The following is a 25293-nucleotide window of genomic DNA, read 5'->3' as shown; positions in this document are numbered from 1 at the left end:
TTCTCTTGGTCAACTTTGCCCCTTTTACCATTCCAGATTTTATTGGGTTACTACGCTAAACAAAACAACAAACCAAAACAATCAAATGAGAGAGAAATAGTCACCACGTGTGTTACGATCTGACACGCGGCCGAACAAGACTGGCTAAATGCCGCATTTAAAATAATCAGCTACGCAAGAAACTGGCGGTACGAGTTCGGTTGGAGCATTAGGGAGAAATTTCATTTCTGGTCTTCCCGAGGAAAGGATTTTCGTGAAAAATCAAATTTTTAAAAAAATACAGCGAAAGAAAAATAAGAAATAAAACCTGATTTACTTGTCGTCAATCGGTCCGAGCTTTTTTTACCTAAATTCCCTTGTTTGTTTTCTTCTCTCTTTCGCTCGCCGTTCATAGCCATTGATTCTTCTGCTGAGACTCCCCGGATTACGCAGGTCTCGCACCGGGAAAGTTTTATTTTGTTAGTGATTGCTTCTGATCTTGTCCAAGCTAGGTTTGTGGATCGTTTTGGTGTAAGTTGCTTTGGGGTTTTCTATCGTCTTGGATCGGCGGTATTTGAGAAGAGGAGATTACTGTTGCTCGATTTTTCTCTTTCCGATCCTGCTGGAAAAATTTTGCTCCCGAAGTACGTGACACCTTGTGTGTTACGGTTTGTTGGAGGAACATGGTGAATTCATTGGTGGAGAGAGCAACTAGCGATATGCTGATCGGTCCGGATTGGGCAATGAACCTCGAGATCTGTGATATATTGAATCATGATCCCGGGTACTTTCTCCTTTCTTTATTTTTTGTTTTTTATTGAATTAGTTCACGCACCGTTGCTTCTCTTTTTGAATCCCAAGGTTTGGTGCGCACATGATGCGTTGGCAGATCAATTCTCTCTTAGGCTCCCTCCCAACAATGTAGTTGCAACCCATTTATGAATCAGCCGGATAAATTGCTCTGCTGCTTTCTTTGGCTTGGTTTATTCTTCATTTATATGTTCAAAATATGAGTTTTTCGTTCAACCTGTTCGTGATTGCCTATGAAGATGATTTGGATAGGGTGGATGTCTGATGTCTATAGGCATAGAATTCAGATGTCCATTAGCCACTTACAATGAGATAAATTGAGTGTCGAATAAGCTGGCCCTAGCTACTTACTCTGATGCATTTCCGTGATGTAGGACCATCAGAAGAAAATTAAATTTAGTAGTTTTTGCACTGAAGACAACCTTGCCGCTGATTGATCAGTCAGAGCAGATAGAAAAAGTTAAATACATTTACTACTAAGATTTATGGCTAAGATGGAAAGGGGTTTCCTGTCCTTAATCACTGAAAAACTATAGCTAGGCAATTGCCATTTGGATTCCTTGTAAAAAATAATTTCTTCTCTTAGACACTTCCTCATCCTATAGAATCTTTGTTCATTAATAAATTTTTTTTTACAGTATTTGGTTCAGCTTTGCTTCCACCTTTATTTTTCCTTCTTGTAAATGATATATCTGTTCTACTGAAAGTTTGAGTAGCTTATATCACTCCATGTGGATGATATGTTTTAAATGCTCTCTTTTCTCTTGACTTCAAATGTGGAATCTCTGTATCAAAGCTATCGTGCAATTGTATTTTGGACTTTCTTTCCAAGTTGGTTTTCTGTGTTTAACTGGTATTCCACCTCAAATTTTGTCTGTCATGCAATTCATTGTCTTTTTTTTGTTTTGAATAAATGTGTTTTTTTTGTTAGTGGTCAACTTTTTTTTTTTTTTTTAATGATGAATTTCATTAAGTCCATAAGATAAACAAGCTAGGAAGAGGGAGACCTAACAATAAGGGAGTGGAGTATTGCCCCTTTCTCGGCTAAAGCATCACTAGATGATTTAGTGAATGATTTACATGAATCCAATTGGGTACAACATGGAAAACATGACAAAATCTCGACTGAGCAACATGAAGTCACTGATTTTGAGTCCCCTTTCACAAATAATGGCTCTTGGATCTTGCACTATAAACTTGAAGCCCATGAAGAAGGGCATGAACCTCAGAACTTGTAGTATCAGTGATGCCCAATGGACCTTTGTAAGAGATCATGTCTGTGAAACACACAATTAAACGCTGTTTGACCACGGTTCCCAACTGAGCAGCCGTCCAAGTTGAGTTTGATACAACCAGGCATAGGAGGAGACCATACTACCACAGACTTTTGTTTAACTCTGAGAGATGAGCCACTAAGTTCCTGTTAAGTCTGATGTCCTCCCTCTCTGAGAGGTGAGCTGCTAAGTTCCAGTTAAGTCTGATGTCCTTTCCCCCCTCACTCTTTTATTCAAGACTCCTTGAATTCTCTTGAGAACATGCTCATGTAACCACCTGGTGAAGTAATATTATCAAAAAAATATTTCTTGGTAAGGAATTGGATAGGAGGAAGTTCTTTTCTTTTCCGTGTTCACTCTTTAGATGGGGAGAAATTTTTGTGAATACGGATTCAATTCCCTGGGAAAAAAATATAGCTTAAAATGGATATAGTAATTTGGATAAGAGGTACATGTAATATGTGAGAAGATGAGGATAGGTGCTATTTATGGCTTGGAATGGTCATTACACCAGACATATCCAAATTAAGTGACGTGTGTAGGAGGTCTGTCTCACTTTCTGAATCAAAATGCATGTGTTTTAATTGGAGATGCATTACTTAGAACAATGAAACTGAACAGCAGTTTAATTGGGCAAATGCTTGTGACGCATTGTTTCATTCAATAAAAGCGCTAGTTCGTAAGCTAAATCTTCGTCATTTTTCTTTGATAGGACTTCTATGTTATCGTGGTTTAATAGGAGTCTTAAAAGGTGAAATCCTTTTGAATTGGGTGGTCTAGTAGACTAATATAGCAAAAGTTTTACATGGGGTAGATGCTTGACTATTGTCAATACCAGTCACCCATGCTCCAACAGTAAGCTTGTGCATCATAAATTAAAAACTGACCACATGCTGGAGTTCTGTTATGGTTTTAATGGGTTCTGATGACCTGCAGGCATGGACTAAAATTCTGTCTTTATGTAAGGCCCTTATGCCGAAAATTCCTTCCTCAAATGAATTCTAGAGAACCCATTAAAAAAATACAAAGAAATTCAGACAAAGAGTAAACTATCATCACATTCCGTGTGGATGCTGAAAATAAGGAAAGTCAACATTACACTATAGGTCTGTATGGCTGGACTGATGGATATAGAAATCCTTCTTCTGTTGTCCAATGCATTGTGGTTGAAATTATTAGCCACCACAATTATTTGTATTTCTTGGTTGGGCAGATAGGTGATCCTGCTGGCTGCACGTTAGGTTTAGAGATAAGCGAAATGTCTATCTGTAGACAGTATATTTTATAACTGGACAGCTGATATGGTACTGGTGGTCTGTACACAAATGCTTAGACATGTTAGGGATGAGGTCTTGATATTTGAAAATGTTATTCTGGATGTTGTCTTGCACTAGGCAAGTCAAGTGACAAGTGAGAGAAGCCAGTTCCATTATCGGGTTTCCAATTCTTGTCCTGCAATGTTCCTCTAAATTACGGTCTCATGTTTGATTTGTCCCATTTCTGCAATAATGCAAAAGCCTGCAGCTTTGTTGTGCTTGATTCTGCCATATCAGGCACAGAAGAAGCTCCACACAAAATTTTGAGTTCAAAATGGTGTATCTGCTTTTGCTATATTAGTTGAAAATTATGTCATTGCTGCCAACTCATGATGCTTGTAATCTACTGGGTAATGTTATTGTTTCACAGTGATACTGTCTTGCATGTGTTTTGAGGAATGCTGACATTATCACTCTTTTTTGGTTTGATTAATTAGACAAGCTAAGGATGTTGTGAAAGGCCTTAAAAAGAGGATTGGGCATAAGAATCCAAAGATACAGCTTCTCGCTCTTACGGTAAGCACTATTATTTGTAGTTTCACTAGCATGTATAATTGTTGTTATTAACCAGCAGTCTTGGTCCTTGATCTTTTCATTACCTAATCTAGATATGAAATTGATGAGTGGACATTTGTAGTATGCTTAGTTTAACTTGGTTTCACTTCCCTAGAGTTCGAATGGATGTTTTGGCGAGGGAGGGTGCCACTTGGCAACAATTTGCTGTTGGCAATTCTCTCCCTCTTTGATGATTTATTTATTTTCTTGCCCTTTTTCTTGTACTTCTTCCTTGTGTACCATCTCCTTAGGGAGTCTTCTTAATGAGTTCCTGATATCGTTGTTATACAGAAGAAGTGCTAAGAGGAGAATCAAGTCATTTACTGCTTTTTATTATAGCAATTTAATATATGTCAAGTTTTTTTGCTGCTTATTTGTTATGTTATTCTGTTTCACTCAGAGTGGAAGCCTTGAAATAGTTCATTTTCAGAAAATTCACAATTTAAAAAGGCTTTTTGGAAGTAATGCTTCCAGAAGAGTCATGTGAAAACTGATTGATTTACCTAGATCTTTAGTTAACTATTCAGTCAACCCAGTAATACCAACATCATGTCAGATGCTTTTGCATTTCCATTCACTAATGCATGACCCAGATAACCCTGACTTGATAGCAGTGCCTCTTGAGAAACTTTACTTGTCAGAATATAAGTTTTACATAGGAGCAGGAAACAATTGTTATTCTCATATCACTATTTTAGTTTTCCTGAAATTTTTTTCTGTTACCAGGAAAACTTTGGGAGCCATTAAGCAGCAAGAAAGATTATAGACTGCACATTTCAGAAGAAAAAAAAATCCTTGAGCTGCAGGAATAATGTTATTCTTATATGATGAACTTAAAGTGCAGAAAATTGAAACTATGTTACTGTATTGTTTTGTACAAAACTGAACGAGAATGGGATCGCAAACCACTAACGAAAGACAAGCATTAGTCCTTGGTAAGAATTATATATAAAGGACATATTTGATGGTCCAAAATTTTCTATAGTGCATGAAGCCAGATGCTTCATTGTTCTTATGTGGTTTCTGTGAGGAATATGATGCAATTATCAGCTGTCCAGTTGATCATCTTCTTAAGATTGTTTGGTATGTTTGCACAAGAATATAAATGAGTCTCCTACCGGTGTTTTCCATGATTTTCAGATAACTAAATTGTTATATAATTGAATCGTATGCGCCTACTGTTTGCTTCTCTGTGTCAAGTTGGAGGTTCTATCTAGGGGGCAAACCCAATCTTGCTCTAAGTTGAGGCAGATGTCAGTCTGAGCTAATACAGTTGTTTCTTTATCAAGAAACAGGTGATATGAATTCGAGTATTTTTACCTTTCTGAATCAGTTCAAGCCATGCGGTGCAAAAGGAATGTACTTAATGTTGCTTTGTTTATCCTTTTTATCATTATTGAAAAGTTGTAGAAACATATTCAGTTGCAATTGTATAATGTCTCTGTTTGTTGGATTTGAGGAAAGATGATTCAAAGTTTGTGCATCTTTGGAAGAATAGTAGCTGAGAAGTTAGTGGTCAATATATCTAATGTGATTAATATTATTTTTTAGATTTTTTTACAAATTTTTTAAGTAAGTTTTTTTTTTTTAATGGAGAAAATGTAAACAAATTGATATTGTGAAAAATTTAACATCTAAATTTGATGCATATCTTAATGTGTTGCTGACTAATTTTATGGCCAGCATGACGAACTAGGTTGATATATAAATGCCTTGGATCTCTCCTATTGAAGTTGATGACTTTACAATGTTTTTTGCTGAAATTATTAACTTGTTATTTAGAATATCAAACATGTGTATGCAGAAGCTAAAATGTTTCTCAGTGGTGAAATGGCTTCTGGTTGATTACTTCAGGATCTTATTGTTGTTTGTCTGATTTTGGAACTTATGATTACTTAAGAAAAGGAAAAGTCAGGAATTTAAAAGCCAATAACTACAGAAGACAAAAGATGCTAGTAGATCTGGATTTTCATTGACCAATGAAATATGCCAGTTGTTCAGCTTCTCTATGATTGGGATACTGCCTAATGGGCAGTCCTTGAGCTCTTGATAAGTTTAGATGCCCTGTGTCTAGGGTGTGAAGTATTTGATGATATCCATTGTGGAGGACACCCAATCTTTACAATATTCTGTTTAACTATTCTTTTCATTAATGGTTGCCTCCTAAAGTATCAGTTCCTCTTTTTGTAAGGGTGGATAGCATCTAATGTTTGAAGATTGTGAAGCCATATTAATTATATCATGATGCAATTACTCAATTTGTGACTTATTCTGTGCAACCATTTCCAGCTGCTGGAAACAATCATAAAGAATTGTGGAGACATAGTTCATTTGCATGTCGCTGAGAAAGATGTTCTACTTGAGATGGTGAAAATTGTCAAAAAGAAGGTAATTTGCTTAGCACCAATAGATCTTTCTTGCATTTGTAACTCACCATTTTTGTAATCTTGCTTTTTGTATGAAAGCAGCCTGATTTTCATGTCAAGGAGAAAGTATTGGTCCTAATAGATACATGGCAAGAGACTTTTGGTGGTGCAAGGGCAAGATATCCACAATACTATGCTGCTTATCAGGAGCTGTTGGTAAGATAGTTATGATGTTTGTAAGATCTTCTGTACATAATATTTTTTGACAGAGCAGGTTCTACGGTCTTGCTCAAGTCTTTTAAAGCATATGGTCAACATTCTTCATGTGTGGAGTCACCTTTTGCGGGGCATTTTCATGTGGATATGTGATGACTTTCATTTGGATTTAAGTTGCAAATTCTGGGGAGAGGTTTCACAATGTTTGTGTAGAATATTTGAATAAACAGTTGTGCCTTGTCTCTGCTCCAAATTACTTTGTCATTTTGGTGCAACTATTCATCTCACATTGTGAATTGATTGAGTCCGCATTTCTGTAGATAATAAGAAAAGTTTTGTGTTGTTTGAAGTCTTAGCAAATAATTAATTTTTGTACCACAGCGTGCTGGTGCAGTATTCGCTCAGAGACCTGATAGGCCAGCACCTGTATTTACACCTCCGCAGTCACAGCCTCTTGCTTCTTATCCACCGAATATACATAATGATCGGCAAGAAGCACCTGAATCTGATCTTCCAAACTTGAGGTACTTCAATTTGTTGTCTTCTAAAATTTAAATAGTCATTCCATAATATGTCTCTCATTCCAGCTCCTCTAATCAGCTTCTTTTTACTTTATTGGTGAAATCATGAGGAATTCAGTTTCTCTGATCATCTGGAAGTAGCTGGTGCCATTTGTGTGTTTGGTTGTGTGCAACCAATGTTGTTGATGTCTAATATTGCATTTCCATCTTGAGCTCCTTTTTTACTTTATGTTGCCTTGTTCAGCCTTGCACAAATTCAGAATGCCCGGGGTATTACAGACGTGCTAGCGGAGATGCTAAATGCTTTGGATCCTGGGAACAGAGAGGTACTTGCATAGTCTCTTTAAAACTTACAAACTCCCAATTCTTTTGGCACTTATAATCTATAGAATATATGCATGCCTTCTCCTGGAAAATGAGCAGGGTTATAAAAAAAACCTCTTAAAAATTTTCAGGACCACCTTATTAGTTGATCATTTGTGGCTTGGGCCTTTGGGCTCATGTTTATATGGGGTTTAGGGTTTACAAATAATGTATTTCCTGAGTAGCTTGCTTTCTCAGAATTTAAGATTTTTTATTTCCGGAACTAGAACTGAAAACTGAAAAATCCTTGAATCAGCTCTCAAAAACTTATCATGTTTAGATCATTATCATAAAACCTCTTTTTAGTGAAATTGAAAAATCGTGTTAAGACATCCTGAAGGGTTAAAAGTGCAAAAAAAAATGGTAAAGAAAAGGAACATAGAAATACATAACCAATACAATCAAAATCATACTTCATAACAAAGGTAATCAATTATGAGGGGAAGAGAGTCTCATCAACAGGTCATTGATAGAGAACCCCTTCCCTAACAGGAGAGCTAATAAAAAAATTAGCTTTTCTCATAACATCTGTCCAAGTCCCTGCAATCCTGTCAGTGATGTTGCAAATGGAGTCGAGTGCTGTAAAAAGAGCAAGGAGCGGATGATAGTATTCATCAAACTTGAACTGATTTTTGCCCCCAGGAGGCGGTTCTGAACCTTTTTATTTTTTTATTTTTTATGTTTTTATTAAGATGAGAAATGGGATTTACAAAGAAGAAGCTCCCAAAGGAGGAGAATACAAAGGGGAGTTCATCCAATTACACTAGGAGAGAAAAAGAACAGAAGCTAAGGGGTCAAAGCGCTCAGTAACTGTCTCTTCCGACCAAAGAAAAAAAATTGCCATTGTCAACTAGTAAGATGGCACCCTCGAGTGATCAATGTTGGCATAAGGTCTTGTTTGGTCTTCTATTAAAAAGAGGCAGACTAAGATAAGAGATAGGAAGGGTGCCCTTGCAACATCCCAAAACATTAATCATTGCATGCTCAAGTTAAGAATTGATATTGATGCCAAATGATGAAGACTTGGACAAATTCAATCACTTATCAGAAATTACTTCATAAACTGAAATGAGAGTCTCGACACTAGTGATTGGAAAATTTTCAAATTCCTCCACAAATTGAATAATTGGTGTGCTTGACAAAAAGTTTGTGGAAGAGGGAGGAGAGATCCAACTGTTTCTTTTAGCTGAATAAAAAAGAGTGGCAAGGGCTTCTCACTAGACCATGAAGAGTAGAAATGACAAAGGATCTCCTTGACATAGCTCTCTTGATTTCTTAAAGTTATCGTGAGCGAAGCCATTAAAAAACAATGAGAAAGTGTTGATGAAGTAAAACTTCTTATTGTCATTCTCTAGCAGTACTTGAAGCCCATCTTAAGTAGGGTATGCTTAAGCATGGACTAATTTACCCTGTCAAAGGCCTTCTCTATGTCCAACTTACGAATGACAGTGGCCATTCTCGTAAAAAAAGTGGAGAGAGACTCAGGAGCAGAGAGAAAAACATAAAGATTTGTATGGGGAACACCTTACTTAACCTATATTCTCTACGGGAGGACCTTAACCTAATTAAGAGGGGACCTCAAGTAACCTATCTAAGACTTCAGCATTAAATTTAAATGAACTCAAAATAAAGCTAATTGGATGGAAATCATCTAGGCAATCCACACCTTATTTGGATACGAGCACAATGAAGAAAGCTCTCATCATTCTGCCAGCTAGCCCATTGCGATAGAAATTTTTAAACAGGTGGAGAATGTCTTGCTGGAGAAAATCTTAGCCCCCTTTTACAGAATTTTGCAAGGTATAGGCCCACATATGAGTACCTGCTCTGATACCATGTTAAGTTGGGTCCAAGGCTTTATCCCAAAATGACTAGCCAACTTAGGAAACCTTTTTCCCAACTAATAAACTCAAGATCTTTGTACTCACTAATTCATGTGGGACTATTCTTTAACAGTAACCATCTGGTCCAGGGGTTGTCTGATGGAATAGGGGAGATGACATTGATGATATCCTCCTTGACAAACGGCACTTTGAGGGCAGCAGAAGAGGCAGGAGAAAGGGTGACAAGCTGGAGGTTGTGGCCATGGGTCTCAATGGGATACCTCTTCAGGGATATCCTCCTGGGTCTTATGCTTTCTTCTTCTTGTATATTGGCATATAGATTTTTTTCTTCTTTTTCCAAACACTGGCATTTAAAAAGATTAATGGTGAGATCACTGGAATTTGTTGAGAGTGCCAGCGCCATCCCTATGGTCTTCTATTTTTTTCTTTCAATTCAAGTTGAAGTAGAAATAAATTCAATTTGTCTAACTGAAATCAAAATGCTCAACTGAGTGATAAAGATCTAATTTAGTTTGATTCTTTTAGCATATTTGATGGAGGCTGATAGACAGAGAACTAAATAAGAAAGAGAGTGAAGGCAAATGTAATTTGGTCTTGGTCTGGCATGGGAGAGAAACAGGTTTCAGCCATTGTCACACCTTTGATACAATGACCCATTTTAAACTGAAACAGAGGAAAGTTAATTATCCAACCAACGTCAACCATGAATATTTAATTCTGAAAACAAATGTTAATTACCGAGTCATTATGCTAATCTGCCATTTTCCAGAATCAGTTGCCCAAGAGGAGAGGGGATTATTTTTGTAAGTTTTCTTGTTTAGATGTGGCCCTAGATTTGCTGTTTGTCCCATTTAAAACTTAGTTATTCGGCCAATATGATGGAGCTGATGAAATGTAATAAGTCAAGCCTTAAGCTTACACTGTTACCCATTACCCATTACCCAGCTCGGAACCAACTAGCCACTTAAGACACAAACCAGTGTGAAGTAAAACTTGGAAAAAGGATCTCATTGAGCATGTTCTACCAAATAGAAACTTGATTTCTTTCTTGAGTTCTTATCAGTTTAAAATCAGGTCCACACTATGTTTTATTGGAATGTGTAGTTTACTCTGAGCTAATCTTTTTTGGCAATCAGAACTTTAACGCAAATGCTGAATCATTGTTCTACTGGTTTTCAGGGTCTGAAGCAAGAAGTTATTGTCGACCTGGTTGAACAATGTCGGACTTACAAGCAGAAAGTAGTGCAGCTTGTGAATACAACTGGGTAAGGCTGCTTCATACTTTCGAATAACCTTATGATGGTTGTATGTATGGTCCTCTGAATTGATACTGGGTGCTCGAGAATCTGATAGTTATCTAACTAGACACCTTATTCACACCTATTGTTTTAGATTTACCTGTCAATATGCCAGTGAATTAATGTACTGGGACTTATGGTCCTATACTGCAAGCAATTCTGTTGTAATGTCATGCTTGTAACTTTCTTTTTATTTTGATAAAACTATCGCAATATTTCAAAAAAAATATACTGGCTTTTGGTTTTCTTCTCTTTGTTGGTTCCGAAGTGTCAACTATGGATGCTGAAATATGTGTAATGCCTACTAGCTTTGATAAATTTTTTCCAGGGATGAGGAGCTGCTTTGTCAAGGATTGGCCCTAAATGATGACTTGCAGAGAGTGCTGGCCAAGCATGATGCAATTGCTTCTGGTGCAGCTATCCGTGTGGAAAAAGGCAAATCTTTTGAATCGCTAGTAGATGTTGGTGATGCTGACAACAACAGAAAGGCAGATCAGAGGTAATCTGAACTTTTTTCCAGGGCATCTACATTCAACATTATTTTTGTATTCTCCTTAATATCATGTAGAATGTTCTCTCTTTTTGTAGTTGGAAAGTTAATAAATTTATCTCAATCCTAGTTATTGTATTGTATAACCTTTTGGCATTTCAGGATAGACAATTTGCCAGTCATACATGTGACAGAATCTCTCTTTACTGTTTAGATAGCTGGACCTAAGTCAAATGTTTAAATAATATGATCTATGGGTGTGGCCAAGTTTCTGAAGGCTCCATGTTTGACTATCCAGTACAGTTGGCATCCTTACCACATGTAAATCCTTTCTTATTGTCAATGTGAGAAGGTTCAGCTCCAGTGCATCAATTTGCCAAGATCGGTCTCTTGGATATCTAACATTACTAAGTTGTTGATTAGGGATCTAACATAACTAAACTGTGGAAAGATGGCAGGAAAGTGGTATAGTTGGTGTTTGTTGTTATGTTTATAGTAGAGAGCAATGGCAAAAAATATGTTAATCTATCAATTAGAAAGTGATATAGTGGACAGTATTCTGTGTGATTGTTAATACGGGTCCAAGATCAAAATGCTCTTGGGTTGTGTCCTGGATATTTAAAATTAGAAGGATATTGTGGTGTTGTAAACCAAGCCTGACTGATCTTTTAATTTTCCTTAAGTGTTTCTAAGAATATTTTCAATGTCCAAATTCCCAAAAGGTTTACCAAGATTATGGCTGATCATGGATCATGATGGCAACTGGACTAGATTTGAAACCATATCTGCTTGAAAATCTGTTCGGAATGTGTTCAGCTGCAGGTGGTGTCTGTTGTAATGTGTGTAGTAGATAGTACTGTGAAAACATATGTTTTAGGCTGTTAGCCTTGGAATTTGAAAGTGTATGGAAGGTATTCTGTGTGAGCGTAAAGGCGAGTCGAAGATCACTATGCTCTTGAGTTGCATCCTGGATAATTAAATTTCAAAGGACTCTGCAGTGTAGTAAATCTAGCCCGACTAATCTTTTTAACTTCTCCTAGTGTTTCTGTGAATGTTTTCAACCAAAAAGGTTTACCAAGATTTATAGCCAATCATGGATCGTGATAGCTACTGGACTTAATATGTGACATAATTTCTGCTTGGAAATTTGTTCAGAATGTGTTCAGCTACCTCCTGCCTTCTACATCCAGCATACATACTAAGTGTTAATTCATGATTTGTAGCCATTTGTTACTGCCAGAAACATTATTTGGTGGATTTAGTGATGTGAAGTTTGAGATTTGGATGCAAGAGAAAAGAGGGGAGAAAAGGAAAGAAAGGAGAAAAGGAGCAAAGAAAAGCAGTGTGAGAAGCTGCTCTTGGTTGGGGGAGAATTCGACTCCTAACCTAATTTACATCACTTAAGTAAAAATGAACAAAATGGTTAAAATGCCTCTGAGTACGAGAACACATAATACAATACATTTAAAGGCATAAAATGAACAGAAAATAGACCAGACTCATGGACTAACTTCCTGTACCACAATCAGACCACTAGAAGCATCTATCATATGAGTGGAAATACCAAAAATACCCCTAGTCTCATTTTCTAACAAGTGATAGAACTGCCAACCTCCATTTGGCACTGTGAATGGGTGGAATTCCAATGTTTCTGTGGATATTTTTTGTTACATTCACTTGTGTGTGTATGTATGTCACAGTAGCAGTTGCAGGGACAACAAACACACGTCCAGATACTTGTCTGGTGTCTTCATGTTGTCCGTACTTCATTTAACTAAAGTTTGTAATGGACACCAAATTATTCTTGGCAGCTTTCTCGACAAAGCTTTTCTCTAGTTTTTTTATTTTTTTTGAAATAGTTTTAAAGTTTAGCGAAATGGCCATTAGGCCATCTCACCTTTATGTGTGTTTTTCTCTCCAGTTCATTAACAAAGATACGTTATTATTTTTTTTGTACAAACAGGTCTACTTCAAGTACAAGCACAGCTGGAGCAAGTCAATCCCCTCATCAGCAGTTATTGCTTCCAGCACCTCCAACTGCATCAAATGGCACCTCAACCTCTTTGGTGAAAGTGGACCCTAATATGGACCTTCTCAGTGGTGATCTCAGTCCGCCAGCAACTGCTAATGAGAATGCTCTGGCCCTTGTTCCTGTGAATGAACCAACCACAAATACTGCTCCTGCCTCTCAACTGGACATGATACTGCTTTCAGACATATTTCCTCAGAATAACAATACCAGTACTTCCAACTCTTTGAGCCCTTCATCAGTCAATGCAGCTGCTGCTTCATCAGTTCAACAGTCGATTCCTCCACAACCTGGTCTTTATTCAAATGGGAACCTCCCAAACCCAGGACATCTGCACCAATTTGAGCAGGTTTCTTATGGCCAAGGTGGTCAATATAACAATCATGCTTCAAACATTACTGCTTGGAATGGTCAAGTGGTTGAAAGCTCTAGTCCAACACAGCAGCAGATGTTGGGCACTTATGGTATGTGGACTTTCTCCTGCTCTTTGTACTTTGCATAATTTGTTATAATTTGTTGGGAAAGTGTTGTAGGAACTAAGAAGTTATCATTTTGTAGAACTATGAACTATAAATTACTATAATAACTAAGTTAACATTTGTTTCTTCTTCTGTTTAGGTGTGGCAAATGATGGATCCTTGCCACCGCCACCATGGGAAACACAAACAGATAACAACCAACAGACGCAGCCTGGCTTGTACTCAGCAGGACAAGGTGGTCAATCTCCTTCAGGCAGCATGTTCTCCCAACAGCCTATCCAGAGTACTGAGTCGATGAACGTAGGAGGCATGTATACGCAATCTTCTCATACAAGTCAACAGCCTGGCATGCATCCTCTGCAGACCATGCAGAACATCCAGCAGATGGCCTATGCAGGCACGTTTCCTCAACCAATACATACTGGCCCAGTGCCCTTATATTCTCAATCCATGCCTGGTGGCCAGACTATGGGGCTGTATACCACATCAATTCAAAGCGTCCAAGTGGTTGGCATGTATCCTCAGCAGATGCATAGTGGTCAACCAGTGAGCTCAGGAAGCATGTATTCGCAGTCAATTCAGGATGGGCAGCGGGGGCCTCTGGTTGGAATGTATCCTCGGACAATGCAAAGTGGGCCGTTTGCAGGGTATTCATATGGCCAGCAACCGACGATTCTGTTCCCGGAGCAGAAGATGTACGGCCTTTCTGTGCAAGATGATAGCAGGTACAATGCCAATTCCTATTACCCTACTTCTTATGTTGAACCTAAGAAGCCAGCAAAGCCAGAGGATAAGCTGTTTGGAGATCTTGTTGACTTTGCAAAGTCAAAACCAAACAAACCCGGCTTAACAAATTCCATATTCTCAGAGTAAAATGTGCAGAAATCCCCAGTATTCACTGTTAACTGTTCTCATGTCAATTGCTGATTTTCTGGGCCAGTAAGACCAGAAGATCAAGAGGTAAGGGATTAAGGAGAATTTTTTTTCTTTTTTGTTCTGTAAATTTGCAATGATTATCAGCTCACTAGCGGACTACTGAACAAGCTTCAAGCAGAAACTTCATTTGGCCGTTGGTTGTAAACTAGTGACAAAACTGCAATACCTTGGATTGGAATTATAGCCGGTTCCCGGTTATTTTCAACAAAAGAGAATCGACTAAAATCTGATAAAGGAATATTTCACTAACTTCGTCAAGGTTAAGCAAATTTTTTATCAGCTCAAGTACTAAACCTTCTTACAGAACATGAAATGGGGATCGATCATGATGATAACATTATGCCATTTATTTTTACTCTATAATTTTCAACCCTTTGTGAAATATTATTTGCTTTCTTTCTCCAGTGTTGATTAACTATTAGTAACTCAAGCACACCTATCCCTAATGGATTGAATGCTATGCTGTTTCAATAAATATATTGTTGAAAAGACAATTTTATGTAGTGAAAATATTGTCCTTAAGTGAGTCCTGGAACCCATAGAAAAGAAAAAGGGAAGAAAAAGACATTTTCTGCTGTTTGCCAGGAGAGAATCACTCTTTGAGGTCTATTTGGAACCTAAAGAAAAGAAAAACAGGAGAAAGTTATTTTCTGGTGTTTGGCAATAGAAAATCATTGAAAGAAAAAAAAAAAAAAAAAAGAATCACTTTCTCTTTAGTTAATAAATTTTCTATTACAAAATGATGGAAGTTCGGAGAGAAATTTTTTATCATCAAAATTTTAAAATATTACTATTCTTTTTTTTTCTTTTTCATTTTTCATATGTATCCTAACAACAAAAATTACACTTCTCTTATATTTTCTCTTTCATTTTCTATGGGCATCCATTTTTTCTCTTGTTTTCCATGGACATCCAAACAAGAAAAAAAATCTATTTTATTTCATTTTATTTTCTCTTACACTTTCTCCTTTTCTTTTCTCTCCACTTTCTGTATTCTAAACACAACCTAAGTGTCCATAGAATTTAGGAAAATTTAAAGTGAATGTCCTTAAGAGATGCAGAGATTAATTCTAGGTAATGTAAGTATTTATCCTTGAATGGGCCTATCCAACTAGTGTCAAGCACAAAATTAGAACTTAATTTAAAATAATTACTCAAAAAATTAGAAAAAATTAAGAAAAAATCCAGCATGACATCTAGGAAGCAAGCATCGTCTTCAGGTAGCGATTCCAGAAAAACATAATTTTTTGAAAGCTACAAACATTTAAAATAAAATCTTCTTTTTTTTTTTTACAAAAGAAAAGTGGGTTCAAAGATTTGTTGCAAGCATATGTGTTCTACTTCTGGTAGTATCATGATTTGACTCAAACGTACTCGAAGCCAGGCCTAAGGACGTAACATGAGTAACCACGAATCACATAATCAAATTATCCATAAACTGAATAATGAACAAGCAGCCATCGGAGGAGTTTATTTGGTTTTAGAACCGTTTTTTTTCTCTTAAAAAACCATAAACTAGTCAGATGATCAGTTTCTTTGGGCCTTGAACAATAAACAAGAGATGATCAGTTACATGAGAGAGGCATTCCTCGCTGAAAAGAACATTTGTCAGAAGAGAAAATCACTAGCGACAAAGCAACAGCTGACCATCATAAAGGCATTGAGAGGCCTGCAAAAAGGATAACTCCTAGTGAGTAGTTTAGAATATCATGTTTGACGACAAGAACATCCACCAACCGATCAAAAGATTCATTAGATTACACGAAATTATAATTTACACTGATGCTCACATAGTTTGATTTTCACTTGACAATAGGATGAGACTGTCCCTTCTTGACATAAACCTTGTCTTAATGGTCATCTCAAGTAAAAAAAAAAACATTAGCATGCATTATAAATCACATTCAAAGTATTCTTGCCAAATTCTAAAGAACATTAGCATGCATTATACATCACATTCGAAGTATTCTGTCCAAATTCTGCTATATGTACTGCTCTTGGCATTGGTATCCAGCATTTTAATCCTCATCGATGCATAAATGACTCCAATGCCTGCTATCCTTTCACAGAAATTTTATTTTCAGTTACTGTGTTGAATTGACCAAGATTTCTGCCCTCGTTATCGAGATTTAATTCTAGCAAGATTGTCAAGATCTTTACAGATAATCCTAGGGAAGCTGAGTAGGGACTAGAGTAGATTCCCTCTATGATGATTTAAAAAAAAATGACTTCTCCATAAACTAGCACTGTCATCTTTGCTGATTAATCCAGTTAACGATCGGAAGAACTACAGAAAACACGTTTGCTTCTGTTGACCTGGTTCATGAGACACACCCCTCGACCACCATTATGTTGAGATGTTTCTATTCTCTATACTCGACAATCAATTAATTTGTGGAAGCAAGAGAACCAATTGCTGTGATCACTACTTGACCAAACATAAAGCACAAAGAAAAGCAGGTAGAAGGACATCTGGACCCACACCTTACAGAGCATGATCCAAAAAATTTTAAACCTGTATTCATTCTCACTACAACATTTCCAAGGTGGGAAATTCAAAGTCACTTATTGCATCTGTCAACTAACTACCCTCTTTTGTTTTTTTTGTTTTTTTTTTTTTTTTTATAAAGTAACTAACTACCCTCTTTTGTGCAAATGATATGGCTAAAATGAAAGAAAAGGTAGACAGAAATAATCTGCAAAATAAGAGGAAAGAAACCTTGATGTAGAGAAGCAAGCCAAAGAGTAAAATAAACTTGATACATCCAAGAAATATGAGAAGAAGAAGAAATGAAGCCCAAGCCCTTATTGATTAGAGTATTTATTTTTCATCAATATTTCTGTTATTTTAGTATTTAAGGGTTTAGGACATTTTCCCCCTTCATAAGTTATATAACCAATAGGATCATTTTGGTTTCTTTGAATATGTTTTGCCTGAAGTATCAATTTAGGGTTGTAATGGGTATCAATTGGTGAAAGAAATAAGAATTCTGGCAGCCATCTTCGCCCTTGCCTCTTGCCTCTTTTCTCTTTGTACCCTTTAGGATTTCAACTAAGGATGCCCTCAATTTCTCGACTATTCACTGCGACAAATGGTATCAGAGCAGAATTTTCACTTGAATGCCTGTTGATCAGTGTGAAGGAGGTGTTGGTTCACAAGATAAGAAGCATACATTAGGAGCAATCTTGGGAACTGTCTACCGTCTGCAAACCTCCATGCATCAAATGGCTGAAGCAATGACATGCTTGCAAATCCAGTCTGGAACTATTCCTATCAAAGACGGGGCTCGTGATCAGGTAGTCTAAGAGAGAGAACACCCGATTAAAAGGAGAGAGAGACTAATGAACCAACAAATCCTGCAACTTCCAACCTAGATCAATCCAGTGAAGAAGAAGAAGATATTGGAAGGGCAGACCATGGATGTACTTGAGGATGACCTCGTAATGCTCATAACGACTTCAAAATGAAGATTAACCTCCCTTCCTTCAGGGCCAACTTCATTTATTGAAGATTTCTTGGATTGACTACTTGAAGTTGAAAGATTCTTCTTATGATGTGAAAACACCAGATCATAAAAAAGGCCAAATTAGTAACCTATAAGTTGAAAGGAGGAGCATCAGCAAGGTGGGAACAACTTCAGATGACACATGCAAGGTCAGAGAAGGCTCCAATAAGATTTTGGCCATGAACGAAGCTGCTTCTATAATCACAATTTCTTCCACAGGATTATGATTAATTCTTTTTCAGCAATACCAAAACTGCCGACAAAGCACATGATTGTTTGAGAATATACCATAAGAGTTCTTTTAGAACTCAGTTTGAAATGATCCGACTTAAACTGATTTATAAAAGGCTTCTAGGTTTATTGGAGGGTTTATTGTAAAACCTATTTTACAAGAGGAAGTATCTAGGCAAGATGTATGGAACATAAATGAAGCTATTCAATTGGCTACAAAGGCTGAAACACATTTTGAGAAATTTTCTTATATAAAGGTCAATCAGCTAGGAGATCCTATACGGGGTATTCTTCTAATTTTGAAGCAAATCAAAACAAGGACAAAGAAGTTATCAAGGGAGACTAGCAAGCAAGCTTATGCTTTCAGCCTAAGGCAAGGTCCACCCATCACACAAGCCTATCAAAGGAGGATTTCTCAGTCCCAAGGACAACAAAGTGAGCAAATACAACAGCAAAATTAGCAGCCAAATCCTTCTGCAAACCCTTGAGGTAATACATGTTACCGATGTGACGAGAAAGGGATTGATCTAAAACTTGCACCCAACCTCAGGTTAGAGGGATAAAAGTTATTAGGCAGTAAAATGATGAACAGCAAGATCAGCTTATAGATAATTTGGGTGATGATGGTGAATATGTGGCTGATGAACTTGGTGATGCACAATCGGCTTATGTTGATGAAAGAAGAAGCTTTGAAGTAGATAAAAGACTCCTATATACAACCAAACAACTACAACTTCAACCAAATTCACAACACCACAAAATGTTTCAACTAAATGCACGGTAAAAGGATCAATGTGTAATCAAGTGGCCAACAGTGGTTGCAAAGAAAATATTATAGCAAAGGTGGAATAAAACAAGCTTGGCTTACATATGTTGCCTTAGTCAGATCCCTATATAAAGATGGACACTAACAAAAGATTACCAAGCAATAAAAGGTTTCTTTTTCCAGTGGAAATGTCTACTTGAATGAATTATTGTTTGATGTTCTTTATATGGATAGTAGTCATTTAATCTTGGGATAGCATGGAAATAGGATTATCATGTTACAAATAAATGGAAGGATAACATTATTGTGTTTCATACAGATGGGAACAAAATTGTCCTTGCTCTCATTGGAATGAAAAATCAGCCCAAAAGTTGTATAGGAGAGGTTTGTTTCCTTCTTCTCACACATAAATTTATAGAAGAAGCTAAGGAAATTGGAGAGATGTATACCTTTGTCAATAAAGGAGAGAAAACTCAGCCTATTACAGTCACTTGATACAGAAATTAGTCGAGAAATAGAGGGTTTCTTTGCTGAAACCCTAGAAGGCACAATGAGAAAAGAGGCAAGAGCCAAGGTGGCTGCTAAAATTCTTATTTCTTTCACCAATTGATGCCCATTGAAACCCTAAATTGATACCTAAGGCAAACATCTTCAAAGAGACCAAAATAACCCTATTGGTTATAGATTCTGAAGGGAGAAAATGTCCTAAAACCTAAAACGAAAATAACAAAAAATCACTGAAAAATAATGCTCTAAGCCATAAGGTTTTGGGCCTCGTGTTTTCTTCTTCTTAACTAGCTTGGATCTATCAAGTGTATTCAAGTGCTCTTCGACTTGCTTCTCTACATCAAAACTACAGAAAACTAAGATAAATTGAAATAAAAAGCTCAGACAAAAATAAGATGTTGTACTTCATCAACAGAGTAATGCTTAACACAGTAGAATCAACAGTCTCTAAGTGCAAACAACATATCACACATGCAGATGAAGCTGACTTCTCTGCTCTGTTTGGTGCAGCAGTTTTTTATGGCATAGGCATGAAATCATATACAAGTTTTCTATATCATCTAATGCTCCATCCTTCCCTACTTAATCTTCAGGCTTTTAGAATTAGTGTTCTGTGAGTTTTTTTTTTTTTTTTAATGAATTGAGATTTTATTCCAGCAAACAAGAGATTACACAGGCAAGCTAAAGGATCACTCCCCTAACAACAAGAGATTGCAGGGAGGATCCTTGTTTGGCAAGAGAGTCAGCGACATCATTTGCTGATCTTGGGATATGAGATCATTCACAAGAAATAAGGATACAATGTCAATTATTTCATGAAAGACGAGCCAATGCCTCCAAGGGGATTCAGCGAGGGTGGGACACCAACCAATAATGACTTTTGATTCGGCAAAGGTGGACAGAATTACAACAATTCTTTCTAGGTTAGAGTCTAGTTGAAGTGCAAATTTGGTCTTTAGGGTGTATTTTCACCCACATCGACATCACTGGGCCAAAAAATTGGTCCCATATTTTGACTGTAAGCGACACTTCATATGGACTTGGTCCAAGTGAACACAAGGTAACACTTGGAGAACATATCCAACTCAACTTATTCAGCAAAGGGAAGACCCAGGCTAAACCAGAGGTATTGTCCAAATAGGAATTTATCATCATAGTCATAACAACAATTAGAGAAAGCTTTCCTTTCTTTCTTAGTTCTTTTTTTAAGGAAAAAAAAAACTTCTATCTTTGTTTCCTATTATAACTTAAAAAGTCAGCCTATCAATTTGAAGCGGTTGTATGATCCATGATTGAACCAAGAGTTTTCATGTTTCTAAGACCCAAATAAAGGCCACAAGCATGGGGGTAGTGGAGTCTGGCCATTAAATACAGGCTATGTAATGAGGAAGAAGAGACAATGGACCATATTTTCTAGCAATGCCCTGCTGCCTTTCAGATCTGGTATAACATACTTCAACTATTCAAATGAGCACATATCTCCCAAACAATTTCGCAGACCTGATCACACAGTGCTCTCTTATCAACGCCCCCCCACCCCTTCCTTTGGGAAAGATTCTCTGGCAAGTCATCTTCATCAGTCCCATCGTGCATTTGGAATGAAAGGAATAATAAGAATATTCAGAGCCATATAAAAAAAAAGTAAAAAAATATCTTAAAAAAAAACCATCTACCTTTCTCTCTTATGACAGCACCTGTAAAAAAACCCACTATTTCACAGCTCATATATTCTCCAAAACTGGCCCCTGGTCAACTGCTCTCAGGCGTATGAAATATCAAGGTATGATTGAATCTTGTTTCCTCATGGGTTATTGAGGCATGGTGCATTGTCACACATGTCAAGTATGTCTTCTCTTTTAACAAAGCTTAACTAATCCTCTTCCTTCAAACAAGTTACTCTTGTTAATGGTTTGGTTTCTCTAGTCAATGGAATACGTAAAATCCAGCTCGTGTTATTAGAATCAATGTTATTTATTTCAAAGTTTTCTATTAATCTTCCGTCGATCAGTCAAATTACCAAATTCATGAACTGCTTAACAACATTTAATCCTACTCATTGTGTGTTTCAGGACCTCCAGATGAGGAGGATGATTTGTTGAAGGCATGAGAGAGAATGATTTTATCACTTCGAAGGTTCACCCCAATAGACCCATTCAGTTTTTCATGCAGCAAACTCACCCTTCCAGTGGCATCTATAGTTAGAAGATCCTTCTCCAATAAAGTTGATTCAGTTATTTTCAAACTTACCATATAGTTTATCATTTCAGTATGAATCATGTCAACTTGAGAAGCATCGTCATACTCCGTCCCCATTGAGTCAAACCAAGAGTGGTAGTCTTTTTGAGATAGTATACTCAAATGTATGGGGATCATGTTCAATTTCTAGTAGTTTGGTTATAAGTACTTTATTTCTTTTTTGATGATTTTAGTCGTCCTACTTGTGTGCATCAACTATAGGAGAAACATGAAGTTTTCAATGTATTTCTGAATTTTTATTATAAAATAAAAACACAAGTTGATGCTTCTCTGTGCATTTTTCATACTAATAATGGGCTTGAAGTTGTTAATCGTAAATTTGATTCCTCTTGTCAAACTCATGGTATTATTCATCAATCTTCATGTGTATTCACTCCTCAACAAAACCGTGTTTATTGCATGTTTTCTAATACACAAGATGATATTGCCTATACTGGGGGGGGGTGATGCCCTCTCAAGTACTGAAACTAATGCTGAATTGTTTTCTTTCTACCCTTGTACTTTTGGATGTGCATGTTGTGTACACGTTTTTTGTTCCTTTGTTGATAAATTGTCTTCTCGAGCTGTTAAATGTGTGTTTCTTGGTTATTTTTGTACACATAAGAGATAAATATTATTATCCTTCTACTAGAAAGATATTTGTATCTATTAATACGACATTTTTTTGAAGATGTTCTATTCTTTTCTAGGTTAGACAAGTTGTCTACTCCATCCCTCATTGATACAAGTATTACTGCTCCTAATCTTGTGGAGGATGCTCGTAACGACATACCCAACACCGCAACACCAAAGCCACTACAAGGTCTATCAACGTTGCAAGCCTTCCAAGACCCCAACAAAGGTTCTCTCCCCACCTCCTTTGTCAAAATCTTCCACATCTGCAACTCTTAAGATAAGCGATTTAGATCTTCCCATTAATCTTCGAAAAGGAGTTCGTATGTCAACCAAACATCCTATTTCCCATTTTGTTTCATTTGATTTCCTATTTGGTCAATTAAAAAAGTTTGTTCTATCTTTGTCCACCTCCACTATTCCTTTTTCAATGCAAGAAGCCCTAGTATCTCCCCAATAGAAGTAAGCTATAGATGTCAAGACGGATGTCTTAGATGACCAAGGTACATGGGCATTATGTGATCCACCTCCTAATGTTGTAGTTGTGGGTGTCACTAGGTATACAGTGTGAAATATAGAGTAGATGATGCTATCGACAGGGAAAAAGCACGACTAGTGGCTAACGGGTATACTCAGACTTCTGGAGAAAATGTGTTTGAAACCTTCTCTCTGCTAACCAGATTTACCTTGGTTAGGATTCTTGTCTACCGCAGTGAATCAAGGATGACCCTTGTTTTAGATGGACATAAAAAAATGTCCTTTTATATAGCAACCTCGAAGAAGAAGTTTATATGGAACAACCTTCTAGTTTTAAAAAAAAAAAATTGTTTATGAGGAGACTGGAAAGGTGAGCAAATTAAGAAAGGCAAGTACTCAAGCAAAGTCCTAGGGCGTGGCTTGACAAGTTTAACAAGGTAGTAATGTCTTTTTTTTTGGCTTTTCTAGAAGCCACTATAATCACTCACTATTTGTCATGAAAAGATCCTCTAGAGTTGTGGTGTTAACTATGTATGTAGATGATATAACTTTATTAGGGAGAGACAAAATGGGAATTGCAGAAGTCAAGGAGCATTTGGCCAAAATATTTGGGTTCGTTCAAGTACTTCCTTAGGATAGAAGTTGCTCGGAGTAAGGTAGGGATCATCTTAACCTAAATGAAGTACGTTACAGATATATTACAAGAGCATTGTTTACTAGGAGCTCAACTTGTACAGACACCAATGGAAGTAATGATCTTCATGACAAAAGCAATATACCAAAGGTTGGTTGGGAAGTTGATTTATGCTACAATCCTAATGTATCATTTGTTGTACGCGTGGTGAGTCAATTCATGAAGTGTTCACATAAAGTTCACTTGGAAGCACCTCAAAGAATCTTGAAATATTTAAAAGGAACATCAAGAAAATGATTTTTTTTTTTAGCAAGACAGTTATTTACAGATAGTGGTTTTTCTAGACGCAGAGTATGCATGATCAAAGCTGGACAGAAAGTCTACCACTAGATATAGTGCATTTGTTAGTGAAATCTTGGTTAATTGGAATAGCAAGAAGTAAAATGTAGTGCCCCGTTCCAGTGCAGAAGCCGAATATAAAGTAATGGCTCACACGGTAAGTGATCTGTTCTACAGGAATTAAAATTACCTATTACAAAGTCCATGATGATATATTGTGATAATCAGATTGCTATCTTCATTGCAAGTAATTCTGTGTTCCAAGCAAAATAATTCTACAGAAGCTAATTGTCATTTTATTTGAGATGTTGTGATGAAGAAATAAGTTGTCACTCCCTATGTTTGATCAGGCAACCAACTTGGTGGCATAATCACCAATGCCTTAAGTAAGCACGAGTTTAGGATATTTTGTAGCAAGCTGGACTTTTACATATACATGCTCCAATTGGAAGGGTATTTTGATCATTTGACATACATTGTATGAGTCTGTAGAAGTGACATTGATATTGAGTTATTTGTAGGAGTCTATGGATCTGATTACATGTTACTCTGATGTGTAACTAGTGAGATAGAGAGATATGAGTGCTATTTATTAAATGTCATTAAGTTGCTTAAGTGAGAAATAAAATGATCTTCAAACTAGAGCCATTCATCGGTTGGAGGCTGATGTTTTGTTTCTTTTAGTTCTGTAAAGACCTTCTGTTACAAATTTTAGCTGCTACTGCTCGTAACTCAATGGTTAGCCCCATCCTTTCGAGGTGCCATTTTACATTCTTTTACCGCAATAAAATTCCCTCCAACCACTTATAAAAAAAAAGACACAAACTGGTTGCATAATCAGGTGAGGGAATGTACTACAAGCTGAAAACTGCACAATAAAGAAATGCAAATTCGTGGCACAAATATTTTGATAAGAGATCGAAAGGATATTAAGGTTCTTAGAGCCCGACAATAACAGTATCTAGAAATGACTAAAAGAAAAAATAATATTTTTTTTGAAAAAAAAGGGGGTCGTCACCTTGAGGAATCATTCCCCAGCTCTGAGATTCGGCAGAAAGGATCGAATTCAGCCGAGCAGAAGCAATTGCACTGTGCAATGGCATCATTGACACCAAACACCTCACCTCGGAAGGTAATCTGAGAAAAGCAACAAATTTTAAGAAACACATAATCACGGGAGGTCCAAAAGCAAGCAGAGATATGATAGTTAAACCTCCGAGAATTAGACCTGGAGATGCGAGATATCTTGTTTTCAGATAGTTTAATTTGCGACTTAGATGAGGAACGGCAGAGTGAACCTTCAGGCGTCAGCATTTTGTTGCTTCCAGACCTGCAAAAGAGAGAATGAGCACGAGCAGAGGCCCTGGCAAGAATAGAGGCCGAACTCGCCATTGTGGAGGCTACAGCAGGTTTTCGGTTTCAGAGGTTTAAGGCCCGGTTTAGGGGTTTTTGCACGATGCGAAATGAGTCGATTGACTCCGGTGTGAGA

General features: G+C 37.0%; 2 protein-coding genes across 3 annotated transcripts; one reads left to right on the top strand and one right to left on the bottom strand.

Annotated features, from left to right (window-relative positions):
* Window positions 1-200: 200 nt before the first annotated feature.
* On the top strand, window positions 201-14955 carry LOC137950530 (TOM1-like protein 9). Of its 2 annotated transcripts, XM_068797057.1 has the most exons (10): window positions 201-763; window positions 3817-3895; window positions 6224-6322; window positions 6403-6516; window positions 6898-7040; window positions 7282-7363; window positions 10424-10509; window positions 10871-11041; window positions 12996-13525; window positions 13680-14955. In XM_068797057.1, the coding sequence occupies exons 1-10, from the start codon at window positions 663-665 to the stop codon at window positions 14411-14413; spliced, it is 2139 nt and encodes a 712-aa protein (XP_068653158.1). In that variant the 5' UTR covers window positions 201-662; the 3' UTR covers window positions 14414-14955. The 2 variants fall into 2 exon arrangements, with proteins under 2 accessions (XP_068653158.1, XP_068653159.1); XM_068797058.1 differs by lacking the exons at window positions 201-763; window positions 3817-3895 and adding an exon at window positions 4656-4869.
* Window positions 14956-15886: 931 nt separating this feature from the next.
* LOC137950821 (uncharacterized) lies at window positions 15887-25247 on the bottom strand. The gene is made up of 3 exons (XM_068797446.1): window positions 25033-25247; window positions 24823-24941; window positions 15887-16145 (listed from the first exon to the last, which is right to left on the bottom strand). Exons 1-3 carry the CDS (start codon window positions 25194-25196, stop codon window positions 16126-16128), a joined length of 303 nt encoding a protein of 100 aa, XP_068653547.1. The 5' UTR covers window positions 25197-25247; the 3' UTR covers window positions 15887-16125.
* Between the last annotated feature and the right edge of the window lie 46 nt (window positions 25248-25293).

The sequence above is a fragment of the Aristolochia californica genome, unplaced genomic scaffold (genome assembly GCF_029961685.1).
Source record: "Aristolochia californica isolate CCGP_79_NKW_82.1479 unplaced genomic scaffold, dmAriCali1.0.hap1 SCAF_14, whole genome shotgun sequence".
In the NCBI taxonomy this organism is placed as follows: domain Eukaryota; kingdom Viridiplantae; phylum Streptophyta; class Magnoliopsida; order Piperales; family Aristolochiaceae; genus Aristolochia; species Aristolochia californica.
The sequence above is the reverse complement of the archived record's forward strand: the minus strand, read 5'-3'. Positions and strand labels throughout refer to the sequence as shown.